At 34.0% G+C, this 22140-nt stretch overlaps 6 protein-coding genes across 6 annotated transcripts; 3 read left to right on the top strand and 3 right to left on the bottom strand. All coding sequences in view use genetic code 12, as the record gives it.

Moving 5' to 3' along the window:
- Nucleotides 1-26: 26 nt before the first annotated feature.
- Nucleotides 27-1037, top strand: SPAPADRAFT_139540 (uncharacterized protein; the record flags this gene model as incomplete). Its single annotated transcript, XM_007375183.1, has 1 exon — nucleotides 27-1037. The coding sequence occupies one exon, from the start codon at nucleotides 27-29 to the stop codon at nucleotides 1035-1037; it is 1011 nt and encodes a 336-aa protein (XP_007375245.1).
- A 1340-nt stretch (nucleotides 1038-2377) lies between these two features.
- CDC24 (Rho family guanine nucleotide exchange factor) lies at nucleotides 2378-4804 on the top strand (the record flags this gene model as incomplete). The annotated part of the gene is made up of 1 exon (XM_007375182.1): nucleotides 2378-4804. The coding sequence occupies one exon, from the start codon at nucleotides 2378-2380 to the stop codon at nucleotides 4802-4804; it is 2427 nt and encodes an 808-aa protein (XP_007375244.1).
- Nucleotides 4805-5351: 547 nt separating this feature from the next.
- On the top strand, nucleotides 5352-7229 carry ETF1 (putative electron-transferring-flavoprotein dehydrogenase; the record flags this gene model as incomplete). The annotated part of the gene is made up of 2 exons (XM_007375181.1): nucleotides 5352-5454; nucleotides 5479-7229. The coding sequence occupies 2 exons, from the start codon at nucleotides 5352-5354 to the stop codon at nucleotides 7227-7229; spliced, it is 1854 nt and encodes a 617-aa protein (XP_007375243.1).
- Nucleotides 7230-7601: 372 nt separating this feature from the next.
- On the bottom strand, nucleotides 7602-9209 carry GDS1 (Gds1p; the record flags this gene model as incomplete). The annotated part of the gene is made up of 2 exons (XM_007375180.1): nucleotides 7602-8285; nucleotides 8361-9209. The coding sequence occupies 2 exons, from the start codon at nucleotides 9207-9209 to the stop codon at nucleotides 7602-7604; spliced, it is 1533 nt and encodes a 510-aa protein (XP_007375242.1).
- A 2513-nt stretch (nucleotides 9210-11722) lies between these two features.
- Nucleotides 11723-13282, bottom strand: SPAPADRAFT_139719 (uncharacterized protein; the record flags this gene model as incomplete). The annotated part of the gene is made up of 1 exon (XM_007375179.1): nucleotides 11723-13282. One exon carries the CDS (start codon nucleotides 13280-13282, stop codon nucleotides 11723-11725), a length of 1560 nt encoding a protein of 519 aa, XP_007375241.1.
- Nucleotides 13283-13330: 48 nt separating this feature from the next.
- CLN3 (cyclin) lies at nucleotides 13331-15766 on the bottom strand (the record flags this gene model as incomplete). The annotated part of the gene is made up of 2 exons (XM_007375178.1): nucleotides 13331-14261; nucleotides 14346-15766. 2 exons carry the CDS (start codon nucleotides 15532-15534, stop codon nucleotides 14104-14106), a joined length of 1347 nt encoding a protein of 448 aa, XP_007375240.1.
- Nucleotides 15767-22140: the final 6374 nt, after the last annotated feature.

Raw genomic sequence — 22140 nt, 5'->3', positions numbered from 1 at the left:
AGACAGTATACGAATAGACAATTGAAATGAGTACATCAAATAAAGACTTTTTCAAACGATTTATATCTGTCCCAGTTAAGGACAAGCCACTTTCAGGATATACATCGTCATCAACGGAAATAATTGAAATTAGTATAAACGAGTGTGGAACTCGATTGGTTGCATCTCGAACTGATAAATCTATTCGAATATGGAAATGTACCAGTGACAGATTATTGGATCCGATAATCATAGAAGATGCACATAATAGATCGGTTGAATGTATAAGTTGGGACCCAAAAACTGAATATACGTTTGCAACTGTGGGTCGTGATGAGTGTATAAAAATATGGCGAGGAAATACTGGTACTTTAGAGCGAACAATTAAAATTGCTGCCGGTGCTTCTTTAAAATTGGTCCGTTATTCTTATGACGGGGAATTGTTACTTGCTGTTGATCGCGAATCTAATGTGTATGTGTATTCAGCCGGACAAAACTATAAATTGGTGAATGAGTTTCAAGTGCTGGAATATGTATACGATCTTAGATGGTTTAATTCTAAACACAAGTTTTTTATATGCGCATTGCATGATGGAACCTTGCCTGTGTATGAAGTGAGTGAAGATGGCACCGAATCTAAATTGAGAACTACGTTGACTGGGCATCGATCTTCGGCTACAACCGTATCTATTCTGCCGCGAGGAAACTACATTGCCGTTGGAGCAAGCGAAGGAGTAGTTAGTATCTGGGATTGTTCAACTATGCTTAACGAAAAGGTATTGACCTCTATTGACGAGTCGGTGGCACATATTGACAGCAGCAGAGATGGTGCATATGTGGCAGTGTCCTATGATAGTGGGTCTAATTCTATGGTATACGAGTCGGACAGTGGAGAACTCGTATATGAAATACCAAACAGTATGTCGGGGCAGACTACATTTTCTAAGGTTTGTTGGTTTCCAAATAAAACTGCGTTTGCATACAGTAGTGATCTCGGTACGACATTGGTTTACATGAAGAAGTCCGATAGAATAGGGGGAGGAAGAAAACTAAAGTAAAGATGTATAAACAATATGTATGCAAGTTATAGAGACAATATATTTTACCGACAATTTTGCATAAAAATTCTGCAAATTTGGTACGAGACAAAAGAATTACTGTATGCCACTTGACAACCCCGACAATAGACCATCTATCCATGTATCTTTGTTAATAGATAGTTTGCATGCTAGTATAAAAAGAACAAGAAAAGTAACGTCACAATCCGTATGTCAACTTGCAACTTGTTGTTTCCCAGCTCATAGCGAACTAGCCTCTCAACGTTATCAATCTACAATACGTCGCAAAATAACCCATTTCACTGGATGTCAAATTTTTTGATTGTTAAATAGGAGAAAAATTTCCAAACTCAGTAATTAAATTGAACAAAGAATTTACGCGTCGCAAACTGGAATTTTCGCGTACCTTAGTTAAGTAAAAAACGGAATTTAGGCTTTTGAATAACTTTCAATTCCAAATCCTGTCTTCCAGATTCAATTAAATGACAGTCGTTACTTGCTGCATTCTTGCTTGAACGCCTCGATAATTTCCAAGAAATACGATATGCACATAAGGATATGTATTAAAACTCGGCACTTACCCTCGTCTAAGTATGTACTATGGTCGTGTATATCGACAAAAAGCAAAGACAATGAAATTTCCAATCCCCTATGAAATTTTTTGTTACCATTTGCTTTGTTATGTTTTTTTTGTATTTTTTTTTTTTAAACTTTTTATTTTTTTACATTGTCAGCGAAAGGGCTAGGAATAGTGCAATATTTTTGGTAGTTAGTGAGAAATACACGTAACTAAAATTTAGAAAACTGAAATCATAAGCTCTAATTTTGTGAAAATTTTTCTCTGTAAACTGTACTAGCAAGTAACATAGAGCTGTCTAAATCCTTATATGTAAGACGATAAGGGTTATGTTCTGGGAGCACAAAAAAAACTTTTGCGTTCTTTTTAGGGAGGTTTCTGGTTTCAATTTAAGTCAAACATTTGCCCTTTTTAATTTTCAAACTTTTTTTTGCTTTTTAGAGCCTTTTTTTGAACTTACCGCCAAAAAAAAAAAAGAAAAACAGAAAATACAGAACAACAAATTAGACAGCCAAAACATTTCTGACTAAAAGGTTTTAATTACGTACATACGCACATACACACCTCCGCATATCCTTGTGGCTTTATAATCCATTAGAATCCAGTGTATTAAATTTAGCTTACACTTTTCAGTTCACCCTGGTGTAATATTATTATAATTATTCTTTTCCTTGTATTTTTGCTAGTGTTGTCAAAAAAAAACTATCAACACTTGCGGTCGTCGTCAACAACATTCAACTTAACTACCAATATGTCATCCTCAATGGATCAACTACCACACGCCTTCCGGTCGCTTTCTACAAGCTCCAACTTATCTCACAACTCGTCGTCGGCCTCCATCACAAGAATAAACCTGGCCCCATTAAATAATAACTTTAATAAACAGTCTTCAGGCAAGGATCATCTTTATTACCAATGCGAGTCGTTGAAACGAAGATTGAAAAAGATCGATGGAATGGAACCATACCTTCTGCAAGCATTCTCACAAGCTGAAGAGTTAGCTGAACAACAGGCGCTTGCGTTATCACAAGAATCGTTTAATGGTGCTAATTCAGCCCTGAATAATATCAAGAGTAATCGGCAATCAATGCAATCTTTTTCAAGCAAAGGATCATACCACTCCGATGGTTCTGGCTCTCGATTGAATAACCATTTATTCACATTCACCGCAGGTGTCCTTCCCGCCAATATCAGTGTTGATCCCGCTACCCATTTATGGAAATTGTTTCAACAAGGTGCCCCCTTGTGTCTAATTTTCAACCATACTATTAAGGATTATCAAATACCCGTGATTAGTAGTGACGACTTGAGAATTTGTAAGAAATCGGTGTATGATTTCTTATCAGCCGTGAAATCCCATCTTAACTTTGATGATGAGGATATGATTACTATTTCTGATGTCTTTTCCGATAATACAGAAGATTTAATCAAGATTATAAATGTGGTTAATAAATTATTATACGACTATGGACTTTCCAGCTCCAATGCTACATCTAAAACTGATTTGAACGATAATTCTGACTATGCTAATGATATTAATGTTGATGTTATGATAACTGCCGAAAGATCAAAGGTGTTCCGAGAATTGGTGGATACAGAACGGAAATATGTCCAAGATTTGGAACTATTGGTCAAGTACCGTAAAGATTTACAAGATGCAGAGTTGTTATCGTCAGAACAAATCAATAATTTATTTCCAAATTTAAATGAAATCATTGATTTCCAACGTCGATTCCTTAATGGGATAGAATGTAATATTAATGTTCCTATTAAATACCAAAGAATTGGATCCGTTTTCATTCACGCTTCACTTGGACCTTTCAAAGCTTACGAACCTTGGTCAATCGGGCAATTGACAGCTATTGATTTAATATCTAAAGAAGCAGTAAACTTGAAAAAATCTTCAAGCTTATTAGACCCTGGATTTGAATTACAATCATATATCCTTAAGCCAATTCAAAGACTCTGTAAATATCCCCTTTTACTTAAGGAGTTGATCAAGAATTCACCTGAATCACAAGATCTGGAAAATAATCATACAGCTTCATATAATGAACTATTAGTGGCTATGAATGCCATGAAGGAAGTTGCCAACCAAGTGAATGAAGCACAAAGAAGAGCAGAAAATGTAGAATATACTCATAAATTAATCGAACGTGTTAGTAATTGGCGTGGATTCAAGTTATCGGATCAAGGTGAATTGTTACATTATGGTAAAGTCGGGGTTAAGGACGGTGAACTTGAACGTGAATATGTGGCTTATTTATTTGAAAGAATAATTTTCTTCTTTGTTGAAGTAGATAAATTGAATGGCGAGAAGGAGAAAAAGAACAAGTTTGGTCTGAGAAAGAAATCAACTTCTAGTGCCACTAGCTCAAGTTTGAATTTACTTGAATCATTGAATTCAGTCAAGGATGATTCTCCATTGGAATTAAGAGGAAGAGTATACATTTCCGAGATCTATAATATCAGTGCCCCTAACAATCAAGGATATTCCTTAGTAATATCTTGGTCTGGCAAGAAAGAAAGTGGATCTTTCACGTTGAGGTATCCTTCGGAAGAATTCAGAAATCAATGGGAATCATGTTTACGCGGACTTAAAACCAATGAAATCAACGAGCAAGTGCAAAGGAGATTACACGAGTCACAACTTGCTAGTGAAGATTCTTCAATTTACGAATATACTGGCGGCTCTCCAAATGGTATTGGGTATATCAATGATTCAAGGTCTTCCAGTGGATCTTTATATCATCGTCACCATTCCTCCTCTTCAACCTATAGTATGATGAGAAATATGAGAAAATCTTCAGAATTGAATTCGAGATTTTCTGCTGTATCAAACACCTCAACTTCAAATAACACCACAACTGCCACATCACCTACGTCAGATACAATGCCTTCGGTATTTGAAATTACTATCAAGATGGTTTATAATAGTATTGAGATTCCTGAACCATTGTCTGTACCATCACTGATTCAATTCCATGAATTATACCTGAAGATTCTGAGTAAAATTGTCGCTAGTAAGGCAGTTAGTGATGATATCTTGGTCAATAAGTTGAAGTATAAGGATGAAGATGGAGATTTCGTGGTTATGGACACAAACGATGATTGGACTCTTGCAATTGATATGTTGGATGAAATGAATGACAATGGAAATACATACGAATTAACTATTTGGGTATCATGATCTTTTTTTTTTATATTATTTTATGTAATTATTGATGTTTCTAAGATATAGAATGGTTTTATATTTGGAGTTTTTAGAGGTATTGTTTTAGCAATATATAAAAATTTGTATGAATGAAGAAGCCACTCTTCATTGTAAGTGTTGCAGTAATAATGCGACCGAGTCAGAAAGCGATAAGAAAGCGGCTGCAAATTGCACCGGCCAGAAGTATTCACTACATGGTTTTTTTATTTATCAAAGCAAGGTTATTTTCATATTAAAGGTATTCAATTAGTCTATCACCCTTGACATAATCAGATGTTTCAGTGTGTTTGCAATAAAACTGATGTCACCAGATGATAAATTGCACTAATTTCATTCGTCAGTGAAAAATAAGTCATTTGGTCAGAGTCACCGTATATGCAGGAGGTGACTAACAATTTTTTTATCACCTTCCAAAGCGCATCATATAATGAAGGTGTGGTGGTGCTTTTTTTTTCAACCCTCCCCTAGTTGTTGCTTACCTTATTTCAAGAGAATTTCTAGTTATATCAGTTCACAGAAGAATATGGCATCAAGGGCAATTCTAATCAGATCAACAAGACTTCTTGGAAGGTCGTCGTATAGTGCATTAAGAACTCCATGGAGATTTCCAACCAGATCATTCACAAGTACATTACCTAAATTCCTAACAGCGGAGCAATTGGAAATTCTTAATCAAGAAAGACCAAGTGATCATGTTGACGTCTGTATAGTTGGTGGTGGACCTGCAGGGCTTGCAACTGCAATAAAGTTGAAACAATTGGATAATGAAAAAGGTAGTGGTGAATTACGTGTTGTTGTTCTTGAAAAAGCAGGTGATTTTGGTGGTCACACTGTTAGTGGGGCCATTCTTGAACCTGGTGCATTTTTAGAATTATTTCCTGATGCACAAGATTTAGTTGAAGAATCAGGTGGAATTCCGTTACCTAAGGACATTGTAACTAAAGTCACCAAAGATGGTATGAAATATTTAACTGAAAAACATACATTCCCCTTGCCTGAAGTACCTGCATTGGCAAACCATGGCAAGAATTTTGTGGTTAGTTTGAATAATGTTGTCAAATATCTTTCTGAACAAGCTGAAGAACTTGGAGTTGAATTATATCCTGGTATTTCTGTCAGTGAATTAATCTATAATGAGCTGGGTGATGCCATTAAAGGGGTAGCTACTCAGGATATGGGTATTGCCAAAGATGGAACACCCAAGGATTCATTTGAAAGAGGTATGGAATTCCTTGCTCGAGTTACAGTGTTGGCCGAAGGATGTCATGGATCTTTAACTAAAAAGGCGATTTCTAAATTTGATTTACGTAAAGATTGCTTGCCCCAAACTTATGGATTAGGAATTAAGGAAGTCTGGGAAGTAAAACCGGAAAATTTCAAACCTGGATTTGTAGCCCATACTATGGGTTACCCACTTTCATTTCAAGAATATGGAGGAGGGTTCCAATACCATTTTGGAGATGGGTTAGTTGCTGTGGGTTTAGTTATTGGTTTAGACTATGCTAATCCATATGTTTCTCCTTATCAAGAATTCCAAAAGTTAAAATTACATCCATATTACAGTAAAGTTTTGGAAGGAGGTAAATGTATTTCATATGCTGCTAGAGCCTTGAATGAGGGTGGATATCAATCTATTCCTCAGTTACATTTCCCAGGTGGGTTACTTGTTGGATGTTCGGCCGGGTTTGTTAATGTTCCTAAAATTAAAGGAACCCATACTGCCGTTAAAAGTGGTATTGTTGCTGCTGAAGAAATATTTAAGATTTACCAAGAACAAGAATTCGAACCAGTTGACGAAGACACTTTTGACGATGAATACAAGGCTCTTGACTTGAGCTCTTATGAAGAATCATTTAAGCAATCGTGGGCCTATAAGGAACTATACGCGGTTAGAAACGTTCGCCCTTCATTCAATACTCCTTTGAGAATACTAGGAGGGTTAACACATTCAGGATTAACAACCTTGATTACTAAAGGTTACGAGCCATGGACTTTGAAACATAAACATACTGATTCATCCATGACTCAAGATGCAAGTAAATTTAAACCTATAGATTATCCTAAACCAGATGGGGTATTAACTTTTGATATTTTGACTTCAGTTTCAAGAACTGGTACTAGCCATGATGAAGATGAACCATGTCATTTGAAAATTCCAAATCAAGATGAACGTAAACATGCCGAAATTTCATGGCCAAAATATAAGGGTGTGGAGCAAAGATTTTGTCCTGCTGGGGTTTATGAATATATTGAAGACGCAAACGAACCATTAGGAGTTAAATTCCAAATCAATAGTCAGAATTGTATTCATTGTAAGACATGTGACATTAAAGTGCCTACTCAAGATATCGACTGGGAAGTTCCTGAAGGTGGGGATGGACCAAAGTACTACATGTCTTAGACATTTCTTAGTATAGATATGATAAACTTTTAATAATAAACATTTTAGTTAATAGCCGAATGATGTATAATATTTTTTTTAAGTTTATAAAATGTTTATATAATATATAAATATATTGTATAGTTGTAATGAATTAAACCCCCAATAATAGAAAGTAATATAAAAAATTGTTGCGTATGAAAATGTTAGCAATAAAAAAAAACATATAAAAAACTTTCATACGGAAATCCTGGTAAAGTACACATAAGGGAAACGTAGAACTCTCATTTTCATAAGACATAAACGTCATTAAAAACATATTCTTTTAACTTCATTGTTCATTAGTTCTTTTTCTTTGTTCATCACCCTCTTTTTATTTTTTAAATAATTTCTCTATGAGAAAAATTTGTCTAGATCTGATAAACTAATATCTTCAGGTGTAGCAATATCTTGAGTCATAAACCCTGATCTAATAACATTCAACCATTTCTTGTTGGCTGAATACCCTTCTGAACCTTTATCAAGAGAACCAGCTGTTGAAGATGGGTTAGAAATTGCTTGTAAGGCGGCAGCGTGTAAAGCAGCAGCAGCGGCAGCAGCGTTTGCACTATGAGAGCTTGGAGCTCTAGAAGCTCTTGGGGCAGCAGCTGCAGCGGTTAAAATTTTGGTTTTCTTATTGGCATTACTGTTGTTGTTGGCTTTGTGAGTGAACGACAAGTAAGACATCGATTTAGAACGTTTACCACTCTTGTGTAAAGTTTCAATCAAATTATCATCTTCTTCTTCATCAGTATCTGCAAAAACTTCAAAGTCCAATTCAAGATCAGAAGTTTCCTTATTATCGTCTTCTTCATCATCATCTTCTTCTTCATTCTTGAAAGTAATACTAAGTTCTGCCAAGGATGCAGCAACTGGAGCAGACGAATAAGGAACAAACAAATTACATTTTTCAATAGGACTGTCCAAGAATGTATTCTTGGTTACACCTAAATCAAACATAGTTTGTCTTCTTGGTTTGGCCAAGGCTTGTTTACCAACTTCAAAAGCATCGTCATCATCATCATTTTTTAATTCAGCCTTGTTCAACTTATATTTAGAACCACCAGATTTAGGAGACTCTGATTCTGGAGAAGTTGATTTTGATTCTTCGACAGCAGCATTTTCTTGTTGTTGTTTAAGCTTTTGTTCTTCCATTAACTTTTTGGCATGAATATGGAAGTCATCAGCTAAAATACCACGGTAAACATAAACCATTCTCTTTGGAGATGCATCTGCCCAATCTCTTGATAACGCATACTTTAAACTTGTATCACCTTTTTCAACACGTTTAACATAAGCATTCAATTTAGCACTGACTAAATTAGAAGTTTTAGTAGACAAGTTAGCCATATCTGGATGTTGCTCAATCAAAATATCACAAATTTGTTTGACAGTCATACCAGCACCTTCAGGATCCTTTTCATACAAGATGATGAAGATAGCATATAATACATCATCCTCTAAGGAAGGATCATTGGTTTGTTCAGGCTTTGGTTTTTCACCAGTAACCGGAATGTTTGTGGATACACCAGTGGCAATCGGAGCACGAGAAGTATTTTTAGGCTTTTTAATCTTTTCTGGTGGTGCATCTGAGTCATTTTGAGATGAAGGCGGAGTAGATGTAGTTGTTGGAGGGGTTGTTTCGCGAGAAGAACCGGTTTCCTTGGCGCTATCATTATCATTCATTAAAGAATCTGGAGAAACACTTCTCGGAGGACTGGGCGAGTCTTCATCTTGGGAGTGCGGTTGCGGAGACAATAATTCATCTTCTTCCTCGAGATCAGCATCACCAGCAGCCTCGTTATCGTGTTCTAAAACATCAGGTAAAGGATTCTTTGATAAATGAGCAGCAATACTGTTCTTTCTTGATTCAACAATGTTTAAACTAGCAGGGTTGAACGAAGGAGAACTGTGCGTAGTAGTAACTGGTAAAGCAATTGGTCTTTTGTCAGTTAATGCCATATTGGGTATATATATATATAGCTGTGGATGTTTTTTTTTCCGAGTGAGTAATGTAGTTAATAAGACAATTTGAACAAGTTATAAGTAAAAGTGTTTGGTTCTAGTTTTTTCTATTCAAGTATTAGTTAAAACCTTGAATAACGTTACCTTTCTAAAATCAACAAAAATGTAAAACCAAAAATAAAAAACACACTAATATAAAAATGGATCAGTTAAACAGTAGCAATAAAAAAAACAGTTGATCCTTCTTTCGTTAAACAAACAATTATGACAAAACAAAAATATACAAAAAAACCCGTGAATTCGTAATAATTAAGTCGTAAATATAAATGATGGTTTCTCTGGTTTAGTATGATCTGTTCATATAAAACTAACAAATTGCCAAATAAACGTATGAATATGAAAAAAAATACAAGCACCAAATGAAGATTTAACAAGCTTGGAATGGATAAAGGGTTGGTTAAATGGGAGTGCGAATAGTGGTGGTTGTCAAATCTTAAAAAGAGTGCTGGTTGTGTATGAGGGTCAGCCAAATGATAATTAAACCTTTAGCTGGTGTCTTGTAATGAATGAAGTGTATCTTTCAAATAAGTTTCCGGATGAGATGGTTGCAGAAACTTTTTTGGGTGTATTACAAACGTTTGGTTATAGCCAAGGATCCTATTGTTGTTTGATTTCTTTTTTTATTTCTTCTTTATGAAATTTTTACTAAGGTGCAACCCACAAGAAAGCAAAAAAAAAAAATTAAAAACTTCTGGTAAATCCTTTATATACAGGAATGACTCTAAATGCAAAATTGTATTAATATCAAAAATCAATTGTAAAAAAATGATAATAGTTAGTAATAAAAGTAAACGCTTTGAAGCATAACGAGGGTGTGTTGTGTTGCAACAGCCAGTAGAATACACTCTATCTCTTCAAGGTTGGAATAGTTCCATCTGCCATCCCATCTTCAAGATTGTTTGTAAGATTTTTCATAGCCCTCGTGTATGGTATTCAAAATGTACTTTTAACTACTTTTTCATGATGGAAAATATCGTACTTTTTCTAGCAAATTTGAGTAACAGACAGATGAATATCAGTTAAACAAGTTTATATTCAATTGTTTGATGAATATTCTGGAGTATCTTTCGACAGTCAAAAAGACTTTTAGGGGGGTAGATATAGTAAAGAGGAAGAGAAGAGAAGAAATTAAAAAAAAAAATTGAATAGGAGTGCTAATGAAAAAATATAAACATCTGAAAAAATGTGTGGGATTATTTTTAATCTAATCAAAAATTGTGTGGGAAAATTCTTAATTTATTTTTAATTAATTTTGTTTAGCCATAGAACGTGAAAGAAAGAAAAGAAAAGAAAACAGACACGTGATTTATATGCAGGCATAAGACATATCTCATCATGCATACGTATCTAGTGACTGCTTTTTTTTTTCCTCAAAGTATTTCTCTTTGGTTAATCTCTCTAATTTTTAACTATATTAGGATAGATTAAACTGGGTAATGAATAAAAGTTCGGTTGGAATAGTTCAGGAAATATCTCAGATATTTCTTAGTTAAGTTAATTGATGATTTTGTGATATTCTATTTTTTTTTCCGCATATTTGGCCAGACTTGTATTTTCTTACCCACTGCGTAAATTTGAATATTCCGATATGGGGCAAAAGCAACCGCACCGGCAATTACCTGGAAAAAAAATAATTGCCGTGACGTGAAAATTTTCACCTTCCCCTTCTTATCTTGGGATAGAAAAATTAAATTACTAATAGCCCCACTTTTACACAATAAAACGAACAAATTAACATCTACTAAGGATGATGCCTTGGGATGTTCGAATATATCAATTAATTCAATCACGTACGGCACAATGTTTAGAAGATAATTCTTTTATTAATTAAATCAGTATGATAACGTAGGCTAAATTTTATAACTAAAACCTACAAATCACATGACCAGGGTTAGGGTTGCAACCCTTGCGTTTTAATTGTTGTTATTTTTATTTTTTTTTGCATCCAATTTACACGTTCTCTTTTTTTTTCCGCTTATCTTTAACCCGGAAAAATAAAATATATCCAGGGTTTTCAAAGGGGGCTAACAATGGTGGAGTAGTTTGATTTAGTTATCGATGAACTATGATTGGCGAGAAGGCTATTGAGACTCCACAGTGGGAAATAAACCGAGTTTCACTTCTCCTGATATTTTTGTTTAGGGTTTCTGCTAGGAAGCAATTTTATTCACATTTTGAAGGGGGTTTCAAAGAAAAGCTTAAACTGTGGTAAAAACACCATAAAAAATCTCTATTGTTTAAAGTCAATGTCTCTAAAAATAATGAGCAACTATTACCAAGTATTTTCTCGCAAGGAGAACACATGTGTCAGTGCACGTTTTAAGATTTCAAAGCACATGGGGTAAAAAATTAGTACAAAGAATTGTCAATTTTACAGGTAAGAGATTGACGAATAAGTTCTTACAATGTCACAAAGAAAGTTCATTGTCATATTTTTCTTAATTATATTCTCAGTCTAATTCAATTTTGCCATTTTGAGCCAATTCCAAGCTCCGCCTTGTTTTGGCCCAATCTTCATGCCAATACATGTCGCTATAGCAAGTCTCGACATTGTCCGTGTTTGGAGGTATAAACCAGTAGTTTAATGCAATATGACCATGATTATCATCATCTCCAAAACTTGAAACTTCATGAAACCAACCAGCAGGTAAATATAACATATCACCTGGTTCTAACCAAACTTTGAACAGATTAAGTTCAAGAAACCCAGGGAAATATTCATTTGCAAACGTTTCTAATTTGTTTCTAATGTCTTTGTTGTCAATTTCATCAAGGTGTAATAAAGCTGGTGGGATTTTTGAGAAATTAGGAGGATCTAGATCCGTTTTGACCCCTTTCATTTCATTTCTTTGTTTAACTTCCCATTGCAATTGCTTCAACAATTTCGACTTTTCCTTAGAATCTTTATCGTCAAGACCATCCAATTTCCAACGAATTATCTCTTCGACTATAGCCCCATCATCTCGAATATGTCTCCAATGAGGTGCATTCTTGTCGACTTCATAATCGATTATACCACTATCGTATAATCGGTAAATTGTCCCTACAGTATACAACTTAAAAGCATCAGCTGGGCTATACAAGGTGAACCTTTTCTTACCTTGAACAACGATATATAAGTTATCAGCATGATCATGATGTAATCCTGACGAGGATCCAGTTAAATCACCCGGAAGTTGTTTTCCAAGCCCTAATCCTGATTTGTCTGATTCATCAAGTTTGAATTCTTTTGAAGAAATGTTTGAAGAACCCATCCAAAGATTAATCTGCTGTGGAATTAACTTTTCAAAACATGGAGGAATTGTAGGAAGGATGTCTGGAGCATTAATTAGATTGGTCAACGGGGCTTGGTACATGTCTTTAAGTCTGACAAGAGCTTCGGATTTAGTGAGACTCAATTCCTCGTCTAATATCGAATCAGTAGTGTTTGAATCTTCTTCAAAATCTTCTTCAAAATCATCTCTAAGGTTATTCATATCAATTGATGATGTTTCTGAGAAATTATCAGAGAATTTAAAATTAATATTTTCCCCTTGTTCCTCTTCGTCATCATCGTCATCTCCTTCTTCCTCTTCCCCAAACTCCTCCTCGTCTTCATCATTGTCTTCTTCCTCATCAGATTTAGCATCAGGATCATCAAAGTCGTACTGAGTTGTCAAGTAAAACTCATCATTACCCAGTTTCACTTCCTCAATTAACTTCCCCAATCCAAACTTTACTCTTTTTTGGCCAGATCCAAATCCCAGTTGATATTTCTTTTCAATTTGCAAATCATGATGATAATGTAAAGTAGACTCAAGATTACCAAGTCTGAATTTATCCAAGGGAATAATTGATTCAGTAAGCTTAAACTTGACTGGTTTTCTAGGAGCTATAAAGTTTTGGAAAAACTCACCTGAACTAGGGAGTTCAGTAAGAACAGCCAACTTGTCTCCTTTGGAAATAGTGTAATTGATATATGATGAGGATATACCCTGCTTTAACTTCTTTGGTGGGGGTTGTTCTGACATTGGTGATGTGTTGCAAGTTTACAAGATTAAAACATTTTTTTTTTTCAGTATATGGGGAGATTTTTTGATGCATTTTGCGACAAATCCATGGAAGTTTCCAAAACTGCAATTTTAAGAGGACAGCCTATCAATTAACTCTAATTATAGCTAGTTATCACAAGCTCAATTTTTTTGAATTTGATCACGTTGAGTTTATGCACATCTAGTGATTCACTCCCTAGAACAAGGATCTTGCAGGAACTTGACTAAGCCTAGAGCCAAAGACGCAGGGGTGGGAAACAGTGGGATGCATGAGAGAGCCGGAGTAGTGAAGAAACACTAGTAGTAAAGTCAACAATATCCTTGTTTAGCTTTCACAACTTAGATCATTCAGGGGTTCTTTTTTTTTATTCGTGAAGAAGTCACCGAAAGGGTACAGTGTTGCTCAATAGATCAATACATCACTTGCATGACTGGATCAAAAAAAAACACAGCTTAACGTACAAATATTTAACGGAAATGTTTGTATTGACGGAAAAAAGTCAACTAAAAGCTAATATATATACGAGTAAGTAAAAGAATAAACCAAGCAAACAAAAAAATGTATTAAATATAGGCATCATAAAAAAAAACCAAGGGATACAATAGCATATATATTAAACAGACGTCTCTAGCAAATGTTTTCTGTTCAAAAAGTAGCCAAATTTTAGCCCAAGCAAATGCATTACCTAAAGAAGGAAGTGATATGGTGTAGAAGACAAAAACCAAATAAAACCAGTTAAATGAGCCAAGCTCCTTCCACCAGATTCACCGCCATGTTTATGCAAAAAGATGTTTAAAACTCAACGAGGAATGAAGAATATCCCCTTTGACTTTTTAAATTCATCATGTTCAACCTTCTGATATTGTTCAATTGTAGATGTAGCTATTTCCAATTCGTCGATAGAATCATATCCTCTTTTTTTGTTTGGAGATGACAACGAAACTGGTGTGATTGTTCCTGTAATCTGGGGTGTTACGATAGAAGTATTCACAACAGCAGTAGGAGCAACAGCAGAAGTAGTAGCAGGAGCAACATTGGTACCTGACGCATTTACAGCAGTGGCATCTGCAGTAGTACCCTCATCATCAGGCTTTTCCAGCTTGAATCTTCTTGGACTGGTACTATTAGAAACTGGAGTTAATGGTAATGCAAATGTAGTTGGTTGTTTAATTTCCGGTATTTCAACTTTAGGTGTTACTGGAGGATCCAACAAAGTCATTAAAGAATCAATAGCACATTGTACTAAAGACTTCATTAATTGGGTATATTTACCTTTTTCTGAAAAGTACTTGATTTCAAGACTCTTTGGAGGATTATCAATAATCTTGATTAAATTTTTGAGGAACCCCTTGGTAAATAATGATTGAAATGAATTTATAGAAAGAATTTCATCAAAGTTATCAGCTTCATCGCCACAAGCATTGCTTTTATACTCGTCGGTTTTCAACAAGTCATTATAGAAATTTAATAAACTGATTAAGTTAACAGGAATCTTCAAAGTCATAATACTTGCCAAAATTGCAATCAAGGCAATTTGGGACGAAGTGTAATCAAAATAGATATTAGGATAAAATTGAAACAATTCTCCAATGTAGTTTGACAACAATTTAATATTATGAATTGACTTTCTAATAATGTCGCAAACACTTGGATTATTATTGTTGGAAATCAAAAGATTCAAATATAGATCAATAAATGCATCAAAGGTTGGACTATTAACCATCCATTCTAAAGATTTCAAAATATGTTTTTCCATTTCAATGAATAATTCTTTGTAATAGCTATCAACACAAATTTTTCTTAAATCATTCAAGGTTGGAATTTTAAATTTTGAATCCAAGTTCTTACAACTAATCCAAAGTGATGTCAACCCCAACAATTGGTAATGTTGTTTCTTAACAATACGAGTAGAACAATATCTGTCAATTAAGTTTACCGTCAATGGGAAGGTTGATCTGGATAAATTTAAAATGGTAATAACTTCCATAAGGAAATCCAATAATAACGGCCTCATACCTAACTTAATTTCTGGTTGTTGTTCAATCAATGTCATTGAAGGTAATGTCTTAGATTCAACTGTAAGTAAGTGATGTAACATTTCCATTTGGTAATCACATATGGTTGTGGAATGACATTTGAATTCCATGGATTGCAAATTAAAGTTAGTGGACTTCACTTGTGAGTTAAACAATCTAACTTGAAGGAAGGGATCTGGTGAATTTGAAATCATCTTGATGTATTGTGATTGTTCTTGTATGTTATGTATATGTTTGTTTAAAAAGCAGCCAAAATATCAATGGTTGTAAAAAAAAAATGAGTGGTGTCAAGTGTCGTAAAAATATCAGTGACGTTAAAATGTCGTGTGTGCTAAAGTCGTCCGGGTGTCGTAAATTATGAAATGTCTTTTTTTTTAATTTGACGAAAAAAAAATTTTTTGTTTAAAACTGCAAAAAAAATTCTTCTCCTTTTTTTTGAGATCGTTTGATAGGACTGTATATAAGATAATTGTCTTTATTCTTGAATAAGTACTTGTTCTCCTTATAATCAACTATAACCAAGCAGATCCTTTCTTTTTGAAAATGAATGCAAATGACTTGAACGTAAGCAATTGGGTTGTAGTTGGAGGGTATGTTTATATTGTTATCCTTATAATTGTGTCAGTGTAGAATCAACTGAAGCAAGCAAACAGGATAATGAATTGAATGAATGAATATATGAGAATGAAATAAACGAATGCTCTAAATGTTAATGAACTGTCTTGTGTAGGAAGATATATGTACTATGTGGTATAAGTAATATATCAATGCTTGTTAAAATGCCCGTTTTTTGTTTAAATGAATGTAACTTTTTTTTTAATACAAAATGAGGACCCCGATTTTAAACCTTCAATGCAAAGAAAAATATGACAGAGTTGTTTTTTTTGATGATATTGTGACGTAGTAGTGGTGTGAATGTAAGTTCTAATAGTATTAATGACTTTATGTGAATATATGTCAATGACTGTTAATGGAGGGTAAGTGAAGGTAATAAGGTGAAGGGAGAGGAGAGGGTGGTAGATGTATTTTCAAATTATGAATAATTAATTGGAATTATCAAACCTCACCAAGATATCAAGAGAGAAATAATGGAAACAACAAACTGCTGGAAAGGAACAGTGAAAGTATGAAAAAGTTATCCAAAAGGAAATTGTAAAAAAGGGGAGATAGTTTCGATATTAAATATATATGAAAGACACAAGTAGCCTCGATTGAATTTTAAGTTATTCATTTTATTTTATTTTATTTTTATTTTTCTTATTTTTCAATAGTTTATAGATCGACAATTTCTTTTAAAAGGGAAAATTTTATTAAGACATAGTACATAATATACTGCACATATAATATTTTTTTAAATATAAAATATAAAATATATCGACGCCAACCACAAACACAAAATTGAACTTGAAAACTTTGAAAAAATATCCAACATACAATTGAAAAGGAGGTGGGGTACTGTATATAATCCACACACTAAGCGAAACGACATTTTATATATTGCTATTTGAATTTGTCTCCTTTTTTTCTTTTTGTTTAAGGTTTCACCTTTCTTACCAGGATTTTTCCCTTTTCAATTAGTGATTTTCTATTGTTCTAAATTGTTTCAATATTATTTCAGGTATACACTTTTTAACATTTCATTAAACAATTGGTTTTTTTACTAATTGATAGGGCACATGCACACACTACTGTCCCACACACAGTTTTATATTATCTAGTTGAATGCTATGTAAGATTTTTTTTTTTTCAAATTGTACCTATTGTACTATAATTAACCACCGCATAGCTTTTCTTTTTTCAGCGATTCTTTTTGTTCGATATCACATACTGCTACCCGGTGCAAACTTCGAAAGATAAAAAATAACCATTAAAGAAATGTCGTAGGATTTAAGTTTTTTTTTTTTACAAACCTTTACAGGATTTAAGATATTTTACATAGGATGAAGGGTTACTAACCATAGATCAAGGATACTGGTAGTTGTCAAGCCTCAGTATTCCATATTGACGGCCATCAATATATAATTGAACTAACATCCGACCGTCTACATATTAAACGACTGAGGCAGAAAAAAAAACTTACGATGGAGCTATAGTAATCGCAAAAAATCCTTTGACAATCGGTTGCTATAGTGAAACCCGGAAAATTAAAAAACTTACAGTACAACGACGCACATATTTCCACATTGTCGCAACAACAACCAACCTATCAAATTGAGATCAAATATGTTCCAAGAATAGTTTGAACGAAAAGTCATTGTAATATCTTCCCCTCCCCTGAATCGAACAGTCCTCGTCTTCGGTAACGTGGAAAGCTGTTGAATATACAACCAAAGTAATTGTGATGGGTGTGATTTTCTTGCGTGGGGGTAATAAATTGGGTGTGCAAAATGCAAATAGCGAGAAACGGGAAACTCAAAAAATATAAAATCAGAAGCTATTTTTCCTTTTTTTTATATATGCCTATTTTCAGTAAAAGTTAGTAGAAACTTGCCGCTTTGCGAAAGTGGCATGGGTTGACTTAGACGGAAAGATATCTAAAGTATACCAGTCTAAATTGATGAAGTCTTGCATCGGTAAAAGGGTTTTATCCGAATTGATTCGGTTGTTGTTTTGCAGGTTTAATTCTTGAAATTCACAGAAAAAATTATTTTCACTCCTCATAGTACAATTGCGTTGTTAAGCATAAAATTACTTACAAATGTAACTAATTACTAAAAATAAAAGATAAAGTAAATCTGTCTTCAATTTCCCACACTAAATCAGTAGTGTTAAAATAAATCAACGTGAGAGCAATAATAGGCCTTAGCGTAAAGTGGCATAAATCATTTGACGATTTGTCATTTAATTCTTTTAACGGTGCACATTCTTAGCCTAGATGCAGTTTACAATGGCGAGATTTTCATTTGATGGTTGGAAAAGTTCTCTAGCAACCTAGAAATTGTCCGATCTTTATTATCCTGTTACTCGAGAAACCAAAATCCGATGGTGGGCGATCTTTTTTTTTTTTTGCAGTTTAAGAAAAGAAAAATCTACGTTTTTTTTCTCACCATTGTTTTACTTGATGTAGTAATAACAACGGCCGTCAATAAGCAAGATTGCCGATTGCAATCATCACAAGCTGACAAGAGGGGGCGTTAGATTTAATCGAGAAAGTTTCTCCTTACTTACCCCCCCTGGCGACCCCTTACCCCTTAACTCTACCTACTTAGGCTAGCTTTTGTGTCCTAGAATCGGAAATATGTAATACGTTTTGTGGCACATTAAATTAAAACTGTAACTGTAAGTATAGGGTTTGCGAGAGTGGAAAGGGATACAAAAAATGTCGTCAAACAAGCTTTAATAGGCATAGAATTATTCTAGAAGGGAATAATACCCTAAAACCAAGGTTTAAGTTAACTTGAAATTTGACTAAATCAAAGCTACAAAAGAAAAAAGCAATAAAATATTCTGGTGGTGAGCGAGTTCTAATTATAGCTGATTGTGTATGCAATTAATTTCAGACTCAAACTTATTGTTCCGGTGATAACTCCGACAACATAGTTTGTGTAAATATTAGCACGCCTCAGAAAATTTACTTCGTACTAACAATGAATACAACGTTGTCTCTCTGATATTAGACTACGATTCTTAAATTTAATAACAATACGCAACCATATATGGTAAAAATATCATGCTGATTAGCTAGACGGAATTGGGATGAAACAGGGTAAATATCAGGATTACTTGTGTGTGCACCAAGCTGAATGGGATCAACAAATCTTACACAGAAACAAAACCAAGACTTTTACACCCGAGCTACCCATTATTAATTTTTCTCCTATATAAATTTGTACCATGTTGAGTAGTCACAGTAACTGATTCACAAAATCTATAAACTGTAGCAACAAATTAATAACTCAAACAAAACACTGTTACCTCATCTCATCTCATCTCATCTCATCTCATCTCATCTCATCGCATCGCATGATCACAACTCGGTTCTTTTTGTAAATGTACAAATATGTCTTCAACAGTCCTTGACTACCAACACAAATTGAACAAGTCACAATAAACCAGTTCACATAAGTAAGTTTGTAGCTATACTCAAACGGTACAAATTGCGCCTTGTTTGAAGATAAAAAATATCAAATTCCGTTTATAAGATACGAATTATGATTTGTGTATAAAACAAAACGCCAAGGATGTTTAACTTCTCATCTAGACTGTATTAATAAAATAAGTTCATAAAATCAAATGCCAAGAACCGGCCATTTTGACATGATACACTGGAAGCATCAGTGGAACAGCATTCTGTTACATGTTAGGATTACGTCAACTTCATGTACGTTTGACGTATAGTTTATAAACCTTTTGTATCAAAAGCGACATTATTATTTCTGAGCAATATGACAAACAAATTATTATTATTCTTCTTCTTCTTACGTAGAATAAAGCACCCACATTTCACAGGCATGCTGATCTAGACAGTCTCCAAGAACATTCGTGAATATATGAGGCACTACATAGATTTAATACCTGATCGTACTGTTTTAAAAGCCTCGCAACTATTGTTCATTCATGCCAGGAGGCGCCCAGCTACGCCTTTGAAGATCATTTGGGCTTAAGCATTAATCGTTTTTATCTGTAAGGAGAACGTCATTTCATGTACCTTTAATTGAGGTATAAAAAAAGGCAGCAGAACTTATTGTTCATGCAAGGTACGCTCTGTCCTTAAAGACATTGTAATCCACAACACCAATAGAACCAATACAGGCGTTTCAATTACAAAACGATCCTGAGATATGAAATATGGTATTCTAGATTCAAGTAAAAGCCTGTAACAAGTGGAACAAGAGACTACAATCTGTTTGTACAATATTCTAGAACTGAGTAAAACGGTTCGTCGTAAATGAAATTAAACAGAAATATCACGTTATTTGACATTATTCTAGAAGTGGTGGAGTATGCACACCTAAATTTAACATTCTAATTTATTACAGAATAAGTTCCACTTTAACTTTCGCGCCATTCTCCGTTAACAACACAACCACAGTTAACACCGTTTCCTGTTAACTTCTAAAACATATGATCTCGTAAGTTGTAGAACAGCCAATAAATTTATTGAGAATCTTTGCTAATGTTTTAGATAAATGTTTAATGAAGTAGTAAACTAGATTACGCAGTTCTGAACTTGAGTGGGGAAAAATTGCTTCTAGAACACTAGTTTGTGTAATATTTAGATTTTGTGTAATATTATTCCTTTTTAAATACATATATTAACATTAAATTAGTACTAGCCCGGGTATTATCAAGCAAGCTCGTACATAGAAATGTATCCTCGGATATTGGTATCAGTGGCTATAATTAGAATTTGTTTTATGTTTCAACGTGAACAATAACTGCTAATGCTAACTTATTTCTCGAACCCGAGAACTCCCTGCGTGTCTTTAAGACTGCTGGTCATAAGCTTACAATAACCAAACGAAATTATTTACAGAAATGGAAAAACATTGTTAGGAAATAAAAATTCCATATTTATCCAAACTCACCAAAAGTATTGGTTGGTCAACACAATAGAAAAATTAGACGAATATCAAAAAGCAAACATTGCCTAGAATGGTGCATATTCAAAAGTATAGTAATTCCATTGGACATTAGCGAATCTTTCAAGATTTTCTACAATGAAAAATGCCAAAACTTTTAAAATATATCAAATTGCCGCCAAAGTAGGAAATAGTAATTTCATGTGTTTCTATGGTTGAAATAACCTCTCGATAGCAAAAAAAGGGCAAGTATGGATGTACTCTTTAAGTAGAGAAATAGATCATAATCTTCCAGCTTTCTTTGAATTCAAGTGTAACAATCCAAACTATTGTTTTGTCTTAATCCAGGCAATTATCGCTTTCTTCTCTTCCGTACTTGCGTATAAAGGTACAAGGGCATTTCTTCAAAGTTTTTAGATTTCACTAAGTACAACCCGAACTCAGGATTACCACTTTCATTATCATGACCAGTTTATCATATATTCTAACATACATGAGCTAGCTGGGATTCCTACAATTTACCCAAAATTATGATACCATCCAAGCCTTCCATTGAAATATGCTAAACTGGTAATTTGATGGAATATCCATAGGGTTGGTATGTCATATGGTCCAAAATATTCAATTATGAGTTATAAGTAGAATGTGACTAACAAGAACTAGCAAAGTTGAGACTAATAGCAATATCCATGATTATTACCAGCTAATCTATTATAGTATGGATCCTAATAAAGTTAACAAGATTGGCAAGCAAAATATAAGGTGTTAACACCCAGAATATTAAAGCTAGGGACCACACTATTAAATTTGTTAAAGGATGCAAAATAGTGGTCAATAAATAATGAGACTAATTGGATAAATCTCCTTCTAACACCTATCCTAATCTATTGGTTTCAAAGACCAAAGTGTGAATAAATAGTATTCATAATATTCTTAGTTCTAATCTATCACTGTGCAAGCTTATCACAAGATTGATTAACAGTAACTAATCTTCAACTTGCTGACATCGATCTATCAGCAGTAGTCCTCCTAACCAAACTCCACTTGCTTGAACGAATGTGAATGGATTATGAATCTTTTACATATTTTGTTTCTTTATGAGTCAAACTACAATGCTATCTTGAAATCATAAGAAGGTAATAGATATAAAACATTCTTGATTTAATGATAAATTGTTAGACTTTATTCCAACTGCATCACTCCTTTTATTACTCTTGGTCTCAGACATTACGAGTTTGCGTCTGCGTCTGCAGGTTAATACTCACCCAATAGGGTTAA

The sequence above is a fragment of the Spathaspora passalidarum genome, assembly GCF_000223485.1.
Source record: "Spathaspora passalidarum NRRL Y-27907 unplaced genomic scaffold SPAPAscaffold_4, whole genome shotgun sequence".
In the NCBI taxonomy this organism is placed as follows: Eukaryota; Fungi; Ascomycota; class Pichiomycetes; order Serinales; family Debaryomycetaceae; genus Spathaspora; species Spathaspora passalidarum.
The sequence above is the reverse complement of the archived record's forward strand: the minus strand, read 5'-3'. Positions and strand labels throughout refer to the sequence as shown.